At 56.1% G+C, this 15,755-nt stretch overlaps 1 protein-coding gene across 2 annotated transcripts in view; it reads left to right on the forward strand.

Moving 5' to 3' along the window:
- Positions 1-415: 415 nt before the first annotated feature.
- The window catches only part of WNT9A (Wnt family member 9A), a 30,501-nt gene continuing 15,161 nt past the window's right edge, over positions 416-15,755 (forward strand). The window contains exon 1 of one of the 2 annotated variants that reach the window (XM_054717161.1): positions 416-601. In XM_054717161.1, coding sequence (XP_054573136.1) covers positions 507-601 — 95 coding nt within the window. In that variant the 5' untranslated portion in view covers positions 416-506. The remainder of the gene's footprint in view (positions 602-15,755) is intronic. The other variant, XM_054717160.1, reaches the window with a different exon arrangement.

Raw genomic sequence — 15,755 nt, forward strand, 5'->3', positions numbered from 1 at the left:
GGCCCACCCTACCACCGCCGCAGCCCCGAGTTCTCCCCACAGCTCCCCCGACGTTCCCACCCCTTGCTCCCACGCCGCCCGCCGCCCGCCGCCCAGCCAGTGCTCGCCCCACCCCACCCTCACCCCCGTCTCCACCCGGGCCGCCTACGCTCCGCCCCGGCTCCGCCTCCACGGCCGCCGGGGAGCGCGTCCTCTCCCTCGGCCCTCTGCGCGCTCCCGCCCCTCCCGCCGGTCCCGAGGTCCCACCGCCCCTCGCACGCCTCCCCTCCGCGAGCGCCGGGTGCGCTCCGAGGCCCGCGGGGCCGGCGGGCGGTGCGGCGGGCGGGCTGGCTCGGGTTTCGGCCCGCCCCCGGCGCCGGCGTGATCCCTCCCCGGGCGGGGCGGGCCGGGCCCAGCTGGCGGCCCCGCCCCCGGCCTGGCGCTCCGGGCGCTATAAGAGGGCGGCGGCCGCGGGGCGCCCTGCGCGGGGCCAGGAGCGCGATGGTCAGCCGCCGTGGCGCGGCAAGATGCTGGATGGGCCCCTGCTGGCGCGCTGGCTGGCCGTGGCCTTCGCGCTGACGCTGCTGCTGGCCGCGCTGCGCCCCTCGGCCGCCTACTTCGGGTAGGTGCCTGGCGGCCCGGAGGGCGGGCGGGCGGGCAGGCCCGGGGCGGGGGCGGGGGCGGCGCGGGGCTCGCGACCAGGTGCGCGGGGCTCGGCTGGCGGGGGCTGCCGGGTTGCCTGGAGCTGTTTGTTTGCGGTGCGCGCGTCGCTGGGTCCGCGAGTCCGTGTCCCCGCTGCGCGGCGTGGGGACAGGGGCCCGAGTACCTGACGGGCTGGCGTGAGGCTGCTGTCCTCCGTGACTCCGGGAGTCGTCGTTGCCGCGGCCGCAGCCGAGCGCTGGGCTCCCTGGAGCTCGGGGACCAAGGTGTGGTCCCGGCTCCCTTAGGCCGCTGAGTTCTTGCCAAACGACTGGAACCTCCCAGCCCCTGCCCACCCACCCCCTTTGCAGCTTCCCCCTCCTTTCTCTCCTCGAGAAGTTAATTTAACAACAACAAAAAAATACGTACAAAATCCAGATGTTCCTTGTACTGAGCCCCAAAGGAAAAAAAAATAACTCCAAGCCGGAGGAATTTATTTTTCTTGCGCTTTGCTTCTGACGCTCCCTTGCCCCGGCTCGCGGGAGCGCGTCTGTGGGACCCGGCCGGAGCGCAGGGCCCAGCGGGGCCGTGAACGCCGTCCCGCGCCGTCTTGGGGGTCGCTGCGCTGTGCGCTTCTCCGCCGCAGCAGTGCGCGTGGTTTCCGCGCGTCCCTCTCCGCTGTTTCTTCCTGCCCCTCCTCACTCCTCGCTCCCAGAGCTGGGATATCCAACCCAGCGACCTTTGGGGACCCTCGCTGCGATACGCATATGGGCACACTTAAGTTTGGGGTGGCATCATTAGGGCAGCCCTCCGGCTCTTCTCCGCCTCCTCACTCTCCCCCCCCCGCCCCCACACCGACCCTGAAGCTCTGGCCCATTCTCTGGGCCTGGCACCTGTCCGAGGTGCCCTGCCCTTTGGCCGCGCCCCGCTGCCACCCTCCGCCCTTCACCCTTCACCTGTTCCCTAGCCCCTGGCCCCCGCGCCGGCAGGCGGTGGCCTGGCCGGCAGAGGGCCCTGTTGGTCCAGAAATGTGGCACCGCCAGGGCGGGGAGAGGCCGACTGGGCGAGGAGCCCTGCAGGTGTATCCTGTTCTCAAAGAAAATAAAATATTTTCATGGGAAACTTTTCCTTTGTGTCCCCCGCTCCCCCCCTTCTCCTTCTGTTCCTTTCTCCTGGGTTGTCTTTCGGGGTCAGCTCCGTGTCTTACCTGGAGCCCCCACCCCAAGGCCCTCTCCTGGCTGCCTGTGGGTCTGGCCCTGTCTGGGGCCCAGGCTGTGTGGAGGCTGGCACACCCCTGCGCGCCATCTGTGCAGCCTTCACCTCGCCCTCATGGGCAGAGGGAGGGTCAGAGGATGGCCGTCTGGCCGCAGGTCCGCGGGTGAGTCACACTGGCCTGTCAGCCAGCTGTGCCTTCTTGCTGTCCTGGCCCAGCCACAGGTCTGTTCCCCAGGCTCCAGACACACCCGGGGCTTGTCTGCTCTGGCTCGTCTGCCCCAGCTGTGCTTTGCCTAGACTCTGCTGCTGCCCACTCCTCCTGGGGAAGATCCGTCAGGGGGAGGTTAGGGTCTTGGCTCCCAGCTGCCCCCTCCCCGCCCCCGCCCCCCCCCTCCCCCAGCATCCCTCTTTCCGATTTCCCTGCACTCTGCATCTGAGGAAGTCTTTGAGCTGTTAGTGTGTGTATTTTAGCTCCCTCTCAGAGAAAAGTCCTGGTGGGCATGTGGCATGTGGGGAAAGCTTGGCACCCCATGGTCCTCCAGCCAGCGACTTTGCCCTGCTTTTTGCTCCAGGGAGGGCCAGGCCTGGGAGGAGGAGAGGGGTGGGGGCAGCACACAGTCTGCTTTATGCTACTGTGTATGGAGGCTCTGCCTCTTGGGCCCACGGTGACCTGCTGGGCTGGGGTTCTAGGGTCCTTTCTCCTGGCCCAGCAAAGGGGCAGAAGCCAGAGGGAGAGGGAGGAGGAGATGGCCCAAGGGAGGCAGGGTCTGTCTGGATCGAGGGGGCCTCTCAACGCGCTGCACAGGGCAGAGGGAGCAGGAGGAAGGACCTGATCCAGGCCCGCTTATCCCTTCCCCCTCTCCGAAATCTCTGCCTGGCACCGAGGCTCACAGTCAGGGCAGCTCCAGTTACAGCCCAGAAACCCAGAGAGGCTGGCCTGGGGGAGGGTCACGTGGGTGGTGGGAGTCCTCCCTGCCCCCTCCTTGAGGCTGCAACCCAACCCATGCGCTGCTGCCCTGCTCCTGCTGCCCTCCTCTGGCCTCTGGCCACTAGGCAGGACCTTCCAGGCCGCCCACTGGCTCTCCTCTCAGGCCCGGCTCTTCTTCTCTGGCATGATCAGCAGGTGGCATTTCCATCTGGGTCTCCAGGGGCTTTGGAGGTGCCTGCGCTGGGGGGCCTAGACCCCTTGGCCAGATGCCCTCTTGGAAAGAGGGGGGAGCCTGGGCCCCAGAAGGAGGGCTGCCCTGAGTCTCTTGGTGAATTGGGGATACACACTCAGGGACCTGGGTGGGCTGGAAGCTTTGGCCTGCATTGGGGTGGAGGGCACCAGCACCTGGCCCCTTTCTTGGCCTTATCCTCAGGTGTGTGCTGAGACCTGTTCAGGAAGGGACTCTCCAGACCCCAGGGCAAAGGCCCTTCTACTTCCTGAGCGGGCAGCCGGGGGCCGAGTCTGGGGCTTATTGGGAACGGAGCCTGGCTCCTAGGCACCTTGCTGCCTGTTTCTTAGAGAGCCTGATGCATGCTTAGGCAGCCCTCAAAGAGACCCCTGAGGGACTGCTAGACCTGCATCACAGTGCTGCCCGGTGAGTGGAGGCCTGTGGCTTCTAACCTGGTGATTCTTCAAAGAAGTAGGGAGGGATGGTATGAGCCCTGAGGCTGCCTCATAGTGTTGGGGCCCCACCCCACATTCTGCAGGAAGCATTTATAGGCTGGCTTGGGGAGGTGGGGCCCTCCTGTGAGGTCTGCAGGCTGGTCCCACCTCTCTGGTCCCGGCTGCCTGGAGGCCTGCGTGGAGGAGGCAGCACCAGGCGTGGCACTGAGGACTCCCCCAGCCAGGGTGGGCATGGCATGTGAGGGGCATTGGAGCAGGTCTGAAAGGCAGCTAAGGCCCTCTGGGGGCCAACTGGGTGTGAGGCTCTTTTTGTTATTGAAATGTAACTCATATCCTGTAAATTTACCCTGTTACAGCAGTGCAGTGGTTTCTAGTTCATCCACAAGGCTATGCAGCCAGCACTCTATCTAATTCCAGAATATTTTCATCATCCCAGAAACCTCATATCCCACCGCCCCACCCCCAGCCCTGGCAACCACTAATCCACTTTCTGTCTCTGGATTTGCCTATTCTGGATGTTTCATAGAAATGGAATCATACGATATGTGGCCTTTTGTGTCTGGCTTGTTTCACTGAGCATATCATTTTCAATATTCATCCATGTTATAGTGTGTGTTGGTGCTTTGTTCCTTTTTGTGACTGAAAATATTCCACTGGATGGACACATGCAGTTTTTCTCCACCCGTTCCGTTGATATTGGGACTGTTCCCACCTTTTGGCTATTGTGGGTGATGCTGCTGTGAACATTGTGTACAGGTTTTTTGGGGGACGTATGTTTTCAATTCTTCTGGGTATACACTAAAGTGGAATTGTTGGGTCACGTGATAATTCTGTATTTAATATTTTGAGGAGCCACCAAACTGTTTCTCACAGTGGGGGCACCGTGTCACATTCCCACCTGCCGTGAACAAAGCCTCCGGTTTCCTCACATCCTCATCAATGATTGTTATTCTCTGGTTTAATTATTTTTCTTCTAGCCATCCTGGTGGGTGTGACTGCTTTCTTGCTGTGGTTTTTATTTGCGCATCCCTGGTGAGGAGCTCATGGGCTTGTTGGACATCTGTGTGTCTTCTTTGGAGAAATGTCTGTTCCGTTCCTTTGCCCAGTTTTTGGTTGAGTTTCTCTTTTTGTTGTTGAGTGGTAAGAGTACTTTATATATTCAGGATCTTTCTTGGACTGAGGAGAACCTGCTTTCTTGACCCACGACAGCACGCCGTCTGGCCCCTGCACACAGAGGCTGCCTCCACAGGCCTTCCTAGCTCAGCCCCCAGCCCTGACTGCGTGGGGAGCCCGGGTGCAGGTGGTTGTCGGGTTACTAGAGTGGTCTGGGGGCCTGGTGGGGGCCCTGGCTGAGGAGGTTGCCCCAGCACTGCTCTGAGGTGGCACTCTGGAGGGCCTGTGTCTGCAAGGTCAGGAAGGTGAGGACTCTCTCTGCTTCTCCGGGCACTGAGCCTAGGGCCCAACTGGAGGGTCCATGTGGCGGCATGCCTGCTGGCTTCTCAGAGGTGGGGCACTGAGCTGGCCCCTGGAGGGCAGAGGGGGGGCGTTTCTGGGGACCAGAGGAGCAAACCTGGTACAGAATGATGAAGCTGCATGATGGGACTTTGAGGGTGTGAGGAGCAAGATAGGGTGCTGCCAAGAACATGGGACAGCTCCAGTGGGGCACAGGGGGCTGTGTGGGGGGCTGGGGGCTGAGGCTTACCTGTGGGTGACCAGAGAAGGACTGGCAGTAAGGGAGGTAACTCCGTGGCTGGGGGACAGGAGTGGTGGTGCCTGGAGCTGAGCAGTCAGGAGTTTGGATGATAGTCAGGAAGGTGCTGTCCGTGGAGACGCACCTCAGGACAACCGTGCCTGGATCCAGGGTTTGGGGGAGAGGCCATGGAGAGCAGAGCACTCAGGGAGGGTTATCAGGACAGAGTAGTTTTGCACCAGGAGCGGGGGGAGGGGAGGACCCATGAGAAGGACCTTATCACCCTGTCTAGGACTACCAAGGGGCCACAGGGAGACTGTTGAGACCCCTTGGATGTGGCCCTGTGGATGAGACCTCCAAAAGTCAGGCAAGGGGTATATAGGGTGGGCTTCTGACTTGGGGGGTGGGCACACTCAGGTCAGGGGAGGATGGAGGGTGGTGTGTGGAGGGACCTGGTTTCCAGCCTTCAAAGGAGGGGGGATTCTGCCAGTACCCATGGCCCAGGGAGCCCGAGGCCATTAGAGGGACTGTCTCCCAGGTGGGTCTTGGCAGGAGTGGGGAGACAGGTGGAAGGAGCAGGCAGACAGACTGAGGAGATGCTTTGGGGGCACCAGCCACTTCCTGCATCTATGGTCTCCGGTGTTTGTCCTCCTGCCTCCCTTCTCCCAGCCAGTCTGCTCTGGGGGGCCACCCTGCCCTGATCCCCAGTTTGCCCTGATCCTCTTCCACAGTCCCTGGGGGACTCTGTCCTGGCCCCCCAATACAGAGAGCAGATAGAGGCAGGTGAGTGCACGGGGCCAGGATGGGACTCTGGGCTGGGGCCTCGTGACGGGCGTTGCTGTGTGCAGGCCTTGCGCTGGGGCCTGAGGTGAGGAGGAAGCCACGGCCACCTGGCTCCCTCAGCTGTGTGAGCAGACGTCCTGCCACAGCCGGTGGCCATCTGGATTGGGGGTGGTTGGACAGCTGGTCTAATCTTGCTCCTGTCCTTGCCACTGTGGCCCTGGACCTAACTCCAGTGCTTTGGGCACCAGAGTTTGGGGGAGAGGCCATGGAGAGCAGAGCGCTCTGAGGGGTCCATCTGGAGGGTCCATGTGGCCACATGCCTGGTGTCAAGAGAGTAGTTTTGCATCAGGAGCAGGGGCAGAGGGAGGGGGGAGGGGGAAGGGAGAGGGGTACCCATGAGAAGGACCTTATCACTATGTCTAGGACTACCAAGGGGCCATAGGGAGACTGTTGAGACCCCTTGGATGTGGCCCTGCGGGTGAGACCTCCAAAAGTCAGGCAGGGGGTATATAGGGCGGGGGGCACACTCAAGTCAAGGGAGGATGGAGGGTGGTGTGTGGAGGGACCTGGCTTCCAGCCTTCAAAGGAGGGGGGATTCTGCCAGTACCCACGGCCCAGGGAGCCCCGAGGCTGTCAGAGGGACTGAGGTCTCCCAGGTGGGTCGACTCCAGGGTGGCCTTAGCCAAGGGCGCTGCCTGCCGCCTGCCCAGGGGCTCTCGATGGCGAGGACAATAGGAGAAGTGTGTGGGTAGGTTTTCTCCTGGGAAAGAATCTGCACACACGATTCCTCCCCGTGGGCTGTGGGCCCTGGACTCAGGAGGAGTGATGAGCTGATAAGGGCCTGGCTCGGATCACCTGGTCGCAGAAAAATGACACCTGTCAGGGGCCAGCACTGGGCCCTCTTAATCCTGGCCTGGGAGCACTACCAGCTCCCTTTGTGCATTGTCCCTGCAGGTGGCGGGTACCCCTGTGGTACCTACCCCTCTCACTGGGCTGGGGGCGGGGGTTGGGGAGGGGGGCTTTAGGAGGAGGCACAGTTGTCTGGGGAAGTGGGTAAGGCCAGGCCCCACTTGGAGACAAGCCTCTGGCAGGTGGGGAGCAGGGCCTCCGTGCTCCAGGTTGGCCTCGGCTGTCAACTTTTCCAGGAAGCCAGAGGACAGCCCCGTAGCATCGTTCTTTACTGTAACAGGAGCTCACGTTTGAGGAGGCCAGGAGGGTCCCTCATGGAGTCTCCTCCAACTGTGCTCCACTGGAGGCCTGTGGGGGTCCCTACCCTCTGGTCTGGGTCCAGGAGCCCAGTGTGGGGTTCGAGGCACTCATTCACCAGGCAGGCCAACCCCCCCTGCCACCCCTGGCTCTGACCTCTGCCTGCTGTGCCCGTACCTGCTGACCTCGGGTGCATGGATGGTGGGCCAGGTGCAGCAGACCACCAACCTGGACGTTTAGAAGCTGACTTTCCGAGTGGCGTGGGCATTGTGCGAAGGGGCAGAGGGCTTCCTGGGGTCCCCAGGGTGCAGGTGTGAGGTGAAAGCTTGGGGCTCTGCCGGGCGAGGGTGGGGCAGAGTGGCTGGCTGTACTGCAGGCCTGGTGGCCCGGGCCGGGCGATGACCAGCCTGCTTTCCTGAGAGGGCTAATCACTAAGGGACGTCTGCGGGCTGGGCCAGTCTGGTTGGCAGGTGGCTGTGCTGGGGCTGCCGCAGAAGGGCAGCCCCCGACCTGGGTGGCATGAGGCCGCCAGGTTCCATGACCCGAGGACCAGCCCGCGTCCTCCCCTGCCCCTCCCAGTGGTTCTCTGCTGGCCTGGTGCCTCTGGCCGCAGGAGGAAGCGCGGCCGCCCAGCTGGCAGGCGCTGCACCTGGAGACCAGCAGCCGGACGAGGGAATGGAAAAAGGCAAGCCTCAAGCTGCGTTTGTTTTTCTTAGCGATACCTGAGGTAGATGTGGCCAGGGAAGTGGTCTGGCCTGTGTGGAGAGGCTGCCAGCGGCTCCCAGATCAGAGCATGTCACAGCTGCTTCCTCCGGCCCGGCCACCCTGTCTGTGCCCTGCACCTGGTAGGCCAGCTCCAGGGAGAAAGCCTGTCATCGAGGTGGCTCTGGGGCTTTCCAAGCACCTGCCTGGTGTCCCTCCTATCTCTGCATGTGACACCCCTGTGGCTCTGTAGCCGTCTCTGAGGCCTGGGGTTTGGTGACTGGGACACAGAGGCTGTCTGGCCGCTCTGCTTCCTCCATGAAGCCCCTGCTGCTCATCTTTTCCCCTCAGCCGTCAGTGAAGCGGGGATCCCACAGCTTCCGCTCTGGGCTCCAGCATCCGGCTCCTGAAAGGAGCCACCAGTAAGCTAGAGGTCTGGAGGGACTGCGGGGTCTGCGGGTTCTGTTTTCTCTGGGGGCCACCAGGTGTGGACGGGGACATTTCTCTGAGGCAGTGCTGTGGGTCCCAGTGTCCTGGAGTTTGCTCAGTCATATGTCTACCAGCTGACCTCCAGGGTGGCTGGACCTGGGTGAGAAGCTCTGCTTGGGTGGCTGGTCAGTGGTGGAACCCGGGGCTGAACGAGAGCTCTTTGTGCCCTGGAATATTGGGGCCTTGTGAGGTGGGGAAGCCGGGGTCCCGAGGCTCTCCCAGCCAACGGAGATGACAAGCATGATAGACACGAGGTCCCTACCTCAGTGTGAATGGCCTGTCCACATGGGGCTGCCTTCTGCCCATGGCTTCCTGTCCACGACCTCCTGTCCGGGCCTCCTTGGCATGTTGGGCATTGGGTGACGGTAGAGCCCGCGGAAGCCCCCAGACCCTGTCAGTATCTCTGCCCACCCTATCTCTGCCATCCACGTGCTGGGTGGGAGGCCACAGGCGGCAGGAGAATTGAGGGTTAATCTCAGAACCAGTGTCTCAGCGCTGGAATTTGTTTTGAATTTGATTCACACAGAAATTAAATGCCGTCTGGTGGGGCTGAGGTTTCCTTGGCAGGGCACTGCGGCTTCTGGAACTCCAGCCTCTTCCCCTCCGCCCAACTAGGGTCTCAGGCTCCCCCCCCCCCCCCCCCACACACACGGGGAGCTGGGTTTGCGGGCAGGGTGGCCCTTGGGATGGCCAGGCCTGTTGGCAGGAGGAAGGGCCGTCAAAATCTGTACCCCACCCCCACCCCAGCAGAAAATGACGAGACACTTGGAGGAGAGTTGCTGGGCAGGGTGGGCTGAACCTTGCTGGGCTGTTCATGGGTGGGACCCTGAGGACAAGGACATCTCTGGCCCCAGCCTGAGCTACACCTGCACCCCCACCCCCCATCTAGCAGTGTCCAGCTGCCACCTGGCTGCCCTCGGGGGCAAGTGTGGTGATGTGTGACCAGTTGAGTGCTCAGAGAGGCAGCCCTCAGAGAGGGATGGGTGTCCCCGACTTGACTCTATTCATCCTGGCTTCTTTCACAGTCTCTATGGGGCTGGGGCGGAGTCTCAGCAGAGCTGCTCAGGTGGTCAGGGGTGGGCTCTCGACAGTATGTGACCTAATCCAGGATGGTCTTGTCTCAAGATCCTCACCTTGATCACATCTGCCAACACTCTGATTCCAAATAAGGTCACATTCTGAGGTTCTAGATGAGTGTGATTGTGGGTCCCTTTATCTTTTGCTTCAGATTATTCCTGCAAACAATTTCTGTGAGGAAATGAAACTGAAACCCTGCCAAAATGATGGCAGCAGATCAGTCAGTGTGCAGCACAAAGCAAATCTCACTGTCTGCAAGGCGTGAGAGATACAGACTGACCTCGCAAGCCTGGAGAAACCAAGTACAACTGGGAAAAAATTTAAGTAATGGGCTGATTTGAAAGCAGATTAGAAACTGCTGAACAGAATTAGCAAACTGGAAGATAGGTCAGGAGAAATTACTGCAGCGTAGCCTGGGGCAGGAGACACAGAGAGGGCGTGAAACCTGGGCAGAGAGGATGCCCCCATCTTCACCAGGGCCCCGAGGTGGGGACAGGGTGGTGTCTGGTGAGAACAGCCAAGGACTTCCTGAAACTGGAGCAATTAAAAGGACTCAAGAGGCCCAGTGCCTTTTCAGGCAGAAACATGAAAGTTCAGGCTGGAACATAATGACTTGGAAGCGCAAATGCTGAGCACAAGAGAATTATTAAGCAGTCCGAGGAAGCAAAATGAGGGTCCCGACCTGACATCTCACCGGAGACACAGCAGGACAGTCCACTTGGGGTGTGAAAGAAGGAAACGGTCGAGGGTAAGGTGAAAGAAGACATTGTCCGCTGTGTCAGGAGTTGCTCTGAAGGAGACATGGATGCGCGGCTCCGGCCTGGGGAATGCCCTGCTGCACTCCGGACGGGGAGGAATGAAGTCAGGAGACTGTCGCGTGAAGGGATGGGGAGCACTGAACAACTTCTTGTCAGGTCCTAGAGGTAGAACTAAATACCCAACAGCCTACAGCCCGGCCTCAGCGGAGGTGTGTTCTCAGGCCTCCTGTTGCCCAGAGGGACAGTGTTGACCATGTTGGGCGTGGGTACATCACAGACTCGTGTAATTTTGAGGGTCTTCATGAAAATAACAGAAATGTACAACTTCAGATTACCAAAGGGGAAGTGGAATAATAAAAATAACTCCAAAAGAGGCAAGAGAGGAGAAAAAGAGAAACAAAGCAGGCATGGCTGGTAGAAAGGATGCACTAAAGCCCCAGGTGTGAGGTAGGTGCAGGGTTGTGGTCAGGTCCTAGCTAATTAGAGACACGTAGAGGACATAAAGAGATGATATACCAACTCAGTGGGCCACAAGACCAAGAGGAAACAAGGGAAGAGAGTGAAGGAGGCATTGTGACCAAGGCTCAGTACAATCACCCAGGCTCTGCTTGGTGACCTGAGCTGTGACCCAGGCTCTGCTTGGTGACCTGAGCTGTGACCCAGGTTCAGTTTGGTGACCTGATGCTGCAGTTTGGGAGAGACTGAAGTGGTGACAGTGGCAGCTTAAATGCATATGTTAGAAATGGGGAGAAGCTCGGAAGTCCTCAGGAAACATCTGTCACAGAAGCAAGAACAGTTAGCTACGTAAATGCAAAGGCTGTAGAGGGAATGAAGAAGAAGTGAGAAATTAACAGAATAAAAACAGACCTGCATTAGAGATGAACAGATCTGTGTCTGCGAAGGTCTTGTGAACGGCTGAGGAGACCGAGGAGGAGGCTCAGGACACGTGCCCTGCCACGGGGAACATCTCACAGTTCCTACAGAATCAAACAAGGGAATGTAATGAAGAGTTTCATGCCAATACATCTGAAAATTCAGAAGGAATAAAGAAAACTTGAAAAGCAACAGAAACAAGTTCAGGACAGAATGTTGACGGATACCATAACCAGTAAAGAAACTGGGGCACTGGAATGTAAATGGTGAGGCTACTGTGGCAAACGCTGGCCGTCCCACCGTTAAATACAGGTTTCGTCTGCAACACAGCAGCTCCACTGGGGACACACCCATGAGAAGTGAAAACACATCCAAGCACCAATGTGTAAGTGAGTGGTCATAGTGACATTGTGTATAAGAGCTGAGAGTGAACACCTTTGCATGTCTGTCAGCTGAGGAATACAGAATGTGCTCCATCCTACAGTTGAACGCTATCCTATATAATAAAAAGGCAATATGCAAGTAGACCGAATGTCAGAACAACTGAACAACCAATCAAAGCGTAATATGCTAATGATATGCTAAGGCTGCTCAACCGCTTGCTATGATGTGCACTGACCACCAGGGGGCAGATGCTCCAACTGGTTGATTAGCTTGCTGCTGGGGTCAGGCCAATGGGGACTGAGTGAGATGGGTCGGACATGCCCTGGAGCCCTCCTGTGATTCCTCCCTGGCCCGATCGTGCACCAGTGGGGTCCCTCAGCCTGGCCTGTGGTCTCGCAATCCAGGATCTGTTGGGGGATGTCAGAGAGCAGGTTTGAGCCCGATCCCACAGGCCACTTCCCTTGGGAGGGTGCCAGACGCAGGGCTCATGGCTGGCGAATGCTGTTACAGTAGCACGAGCCTCTCTTGATCGGGACTGATTGGGCGCCAGCCTGTGGCAGGCACAGTGGGGCAGGGATGAGTGGGAGTGGCAGGTAGGAGCTGCAGGCGGCATTGGACTGTGGGTTTCAGCCTGATCCCTGCAGGCCACCCAGAGGGACCCCACCAGTGCACGAATTCGTGCACCGGGCCTCTAGTTTGAAAATAAAAAGGGGTGAAGCATGGACACTCACTGCGCATGGATGGATCTTGAAAACACTGTGCTCAGTGACAGCCTCAGAGTGTGTGATTCCACTCTATGGATCGTCCAGGACAGGCAAATCCACAGGCAGGAAGTGGGTTAGTGGTTGCCAGGGCAGGGGGAGCAGTGTGGGTTGATTTCTAAAGGGTAAGGGGTTTCTTTCTGAGGCGATGAAAATATCCTAAAACTGCACATATCTGTGAATATCCTACAAAATACTGAATTGTGTACTTTAAATTCTATGGTAGTGACTTATCCTATATAATAAAACCCTAATAAGCAGATTGACCGAACAGTGGAATGACCGGTCGCTATGACATGCACTGACCACCAGGGGGCAGACACTCAATGCAGGAGCTGCCCCCTGGTGGTCAGTGTGCTCCCACAGGGGGAGCACCACTCAGCCAGAAGTCGGGCTCATGGCTGGCGAGTGCAGCAGCCGTGGCGGGAACCTCTCCGGCTTCCGTGGCAGGCGGGCATCCCCTGAGGGGTCCCAGACTACAAGAGGGCGCAGGCTGGGCTGAGGGACCCACCCCAGTGCACGAATGTCGTGCACCTGGCCTCTAGTATCTCAATAAAGCTGTTTAAAAACAAAACAGAAGAGAGAAATTGGACCAGAAAGGAAATCTTTCCATCAAGCAAAGGTCAGCCTGCATGGCTTCATGGCAAGTTCTACCAAATAGTTAAGAAGACACAATTCTAATCTGACACAGCTCTTCCAGGAAATTTAAAAAAGAACATTCACCAAAGTACCTAAACTCAGCAGGAAGAACACAGAGAAGAAAATTACAAACAGATGCAAAAGGCCCAGACAAAGCAACGCCAAGATCCATCACTCCAGGATCACTTAGAGTCCAATGTGGGAATTCCCTACTTGAGCAGATCAAAGGAGAAAAGTCACATATCAGAAGGTGCAGGGATGGCATTTGATGAAGTTCAGCATCCATTTGTGATTTGTAAAGGGCTCTTAGCAAACTAAAAGCAGAGGGAACCTCTTTAACCCGACACAGGGAAGACACGTAGCGAACTTCATCCTTAACAGTGAAATGGTGAACGCTTTTCTTTAAGACCAGGAGTAGACATGGACACCTGTGGCCATCTTGTCTGAATGTGGGTGATGCCAGCTCTCTTAACAGACCCTCAAGCAAGATGGTACTTTTCTCTTAAGCAGTGAACGTGCTCTGGCTCTGCGGGCGCACTTTCCCAGTCTCGGCCGTGTAGCGCTCTGCCAGCCTTTAGGGCACCCTCCTCTCCCCCGTGAGCTTGTGCATATGGAGGGGATATGACAAGGCAGGGGTCCTCACTTCCTAGCATTGGTGCACAGCAAGCAGGGGAGCTTTTGGGGGATATTTAGGGGGCTGTATTCATGATACTAGAATAGGGGTGGGTTTCTAAAATGAGGTAGAGGTAACAGACAGGAGAAGGCTAAAAACATAGGGGCAATAAAGTTAAGAACTTTCATTTATGGAAAGACACTGTGAAGCAAATGGAAAGGTATGTTCCTTTTATGTTGAGAGTTTTGCTGGGAAGGGGGAAACGCCTACCCTTTCTGTAGGATGTTTGTGCCTCAGCAGGGATGGGACGGTGGTTCCCACTGACCCTCCGCAGGGAAGGATTCAGGAGCTCCTGAGCACAAGTTCCTCCTCCCCTCCCTGCCTCCCTGCCTCCCTGCCTCCCTGCCTCCCTCCCTCCCTCCCTCCCTGCCTCCCTCCTTCCTTCCTACCTCCCTCCCTCTTCCTCCTCCCTCCCTTCCCTCCCTCCCTCTCTTTTCCTCTCTCTTCCTCTCTCTTCTTTCCTTCCTGTATTAAAGTTGAGGCTTTACATTTAGGTCTATGACCCATATTGAATTAGTATGTGAATATTTGTATATAGTAGAAAGTATTTACTTGCATATAGCTATCTAATTGCTCCAGTACCATTTGTAGAAAATATCATTCTTTCTGTACCTAATTGCCTTTGCAACTTTATTAACAAAATCTGTTTCCCATATACCAGGTGTACCGGTTAATAATGCGGATTTTATAATCAAAGAAAACACGATCATTTCAAGAGAAACATCAAAAGTGCTTTATTCAAAGTAATGTCCACCGCTAGCTACACATTTCCCCCATCTTTCACGTAATTTGTGGATACCGTCCCAATAGAACTTTTCTTGTTTTGAGGCAAACCATTCAGAGACCCAATTTTCCACTTCTTCGTATGTTTTGAAGTGCTGCTCAGAAAGTGCGTGTGCCATCGATCAGAACAAGTGGTAATCGGAAGGAGCAAGGTCTGGTGGGTTAATACTTCCAGGCAAGATCTTTTAACGTGTCTTTAACTGATTTTGAAGTTTGTGATGGTGCGTTATCATGAAGCAAAATTACTTTGCTGTGTCTTCTGGCACATTCTGGTCGTTTTACGATCAAAGCGTGGTCCAAATTGATTATTTGTTGTTGGTAGTGATCAGTATTAACGGTTTCATCTGGTTTTAGAAGCTCATAGTACACCACACCTTCCTGATCCCACCAAAATGCAGAGCATTGTCTTCTTTCCAAAGCGATTTGGCCTTGTAGTTGATGTTGATGGTTGACCTGGATCAACCCATGATTTTGTGCGTTTGGGATTCTCAAAAATAAATCAACTTTTTATCATCAGTCACAATTCGATGCAAAAAAGACTTTCTTTCGTGCCACTGAAGCAACATTTTACTGATGACTTTTCGGTTTTCCATTTGTCTTTCCTTCAGTTGATGTGGCACCCATTTTCCTTCCTTTAAAATCTTTCCATTGCTTGTAAATGATCGAAAATTGTTTGCTGAGCAACGTTTAATCTTTCTGCAAGTTGTTTTTGAGTTTGACAGGCATCTTCATCCAATAATGCTTGTAAGGGTTGGTCTTCAAACTTTTCAGTTGACCTGGATGTTCTTTGTCTTTCACATCAAAATCATCACTTTTAAAGTGTTTAAACCAGCGTTCTCAAGTATCTTGAGATGGAGCATGTTCACCATAAGCTTCCCAAAGTACACAATAACTTTCAGCAGCACTTTTCTTCAAAATAAAGTAATGAATTAAAACTTCCCGCAAATGCTCTTTTTTTGGGCACGAAATTTGACATTTTTAAGCATAAAAATATCTGTTAACACCTTCAGCAAATTTGACATATCAAGTTTTTTTTTAAATAGTGATGTCTTTTTTTAAAAAATATTTCTTTATTGATTTCAGAGAGGAAGGGAGAGGGAGAGAGAGATAGAAACATCAAGGATGAGAGAGAATCCTTGATTGGCTGCCTCCTGCACACCCCCTACTGGGGATCAAGCCTACAACCCAGGCATGTGCCCTTGGCCGGAATCGAACCTGGGACACTTCAGTCCACAGGCTGATGCTCTATCCACTGAGCCAAGCCAGCTAGGGCCATACCAAGTTTTGAAGCTTACTGTCAATACAACAAAATATCATACATATCAAATCTCATATATATCAACATATGTGTAACTCCAGCTATTGAAAAAAATCCGCATTATTAACCGGTACACCTGGTATAGGTGGGCCTGTTCCTGGGACTTTGTATTTTGTTCCGTTGATTTTTTTTGTCTCTGTTGACACCAACACTATACTTTCTTAGTTACTGAGC

The sequence above is a fragment of the Eptesicus fuscus genome, chromosome 6, assembly GCF_027574615.1.
Source record: "Eptesicus fuscus isolate TK198812 chromosome 6, DD_ASM_mEF_20220401, whole genome shotgun sequence".
Taxonomy (NCBI): domain Eukaryota; kingdom Metazoa; phylum Chordata; class Mammalia; order Chiroptera; family Vespertilionidae; genus Eptesicus; species Eptesicus fuscus.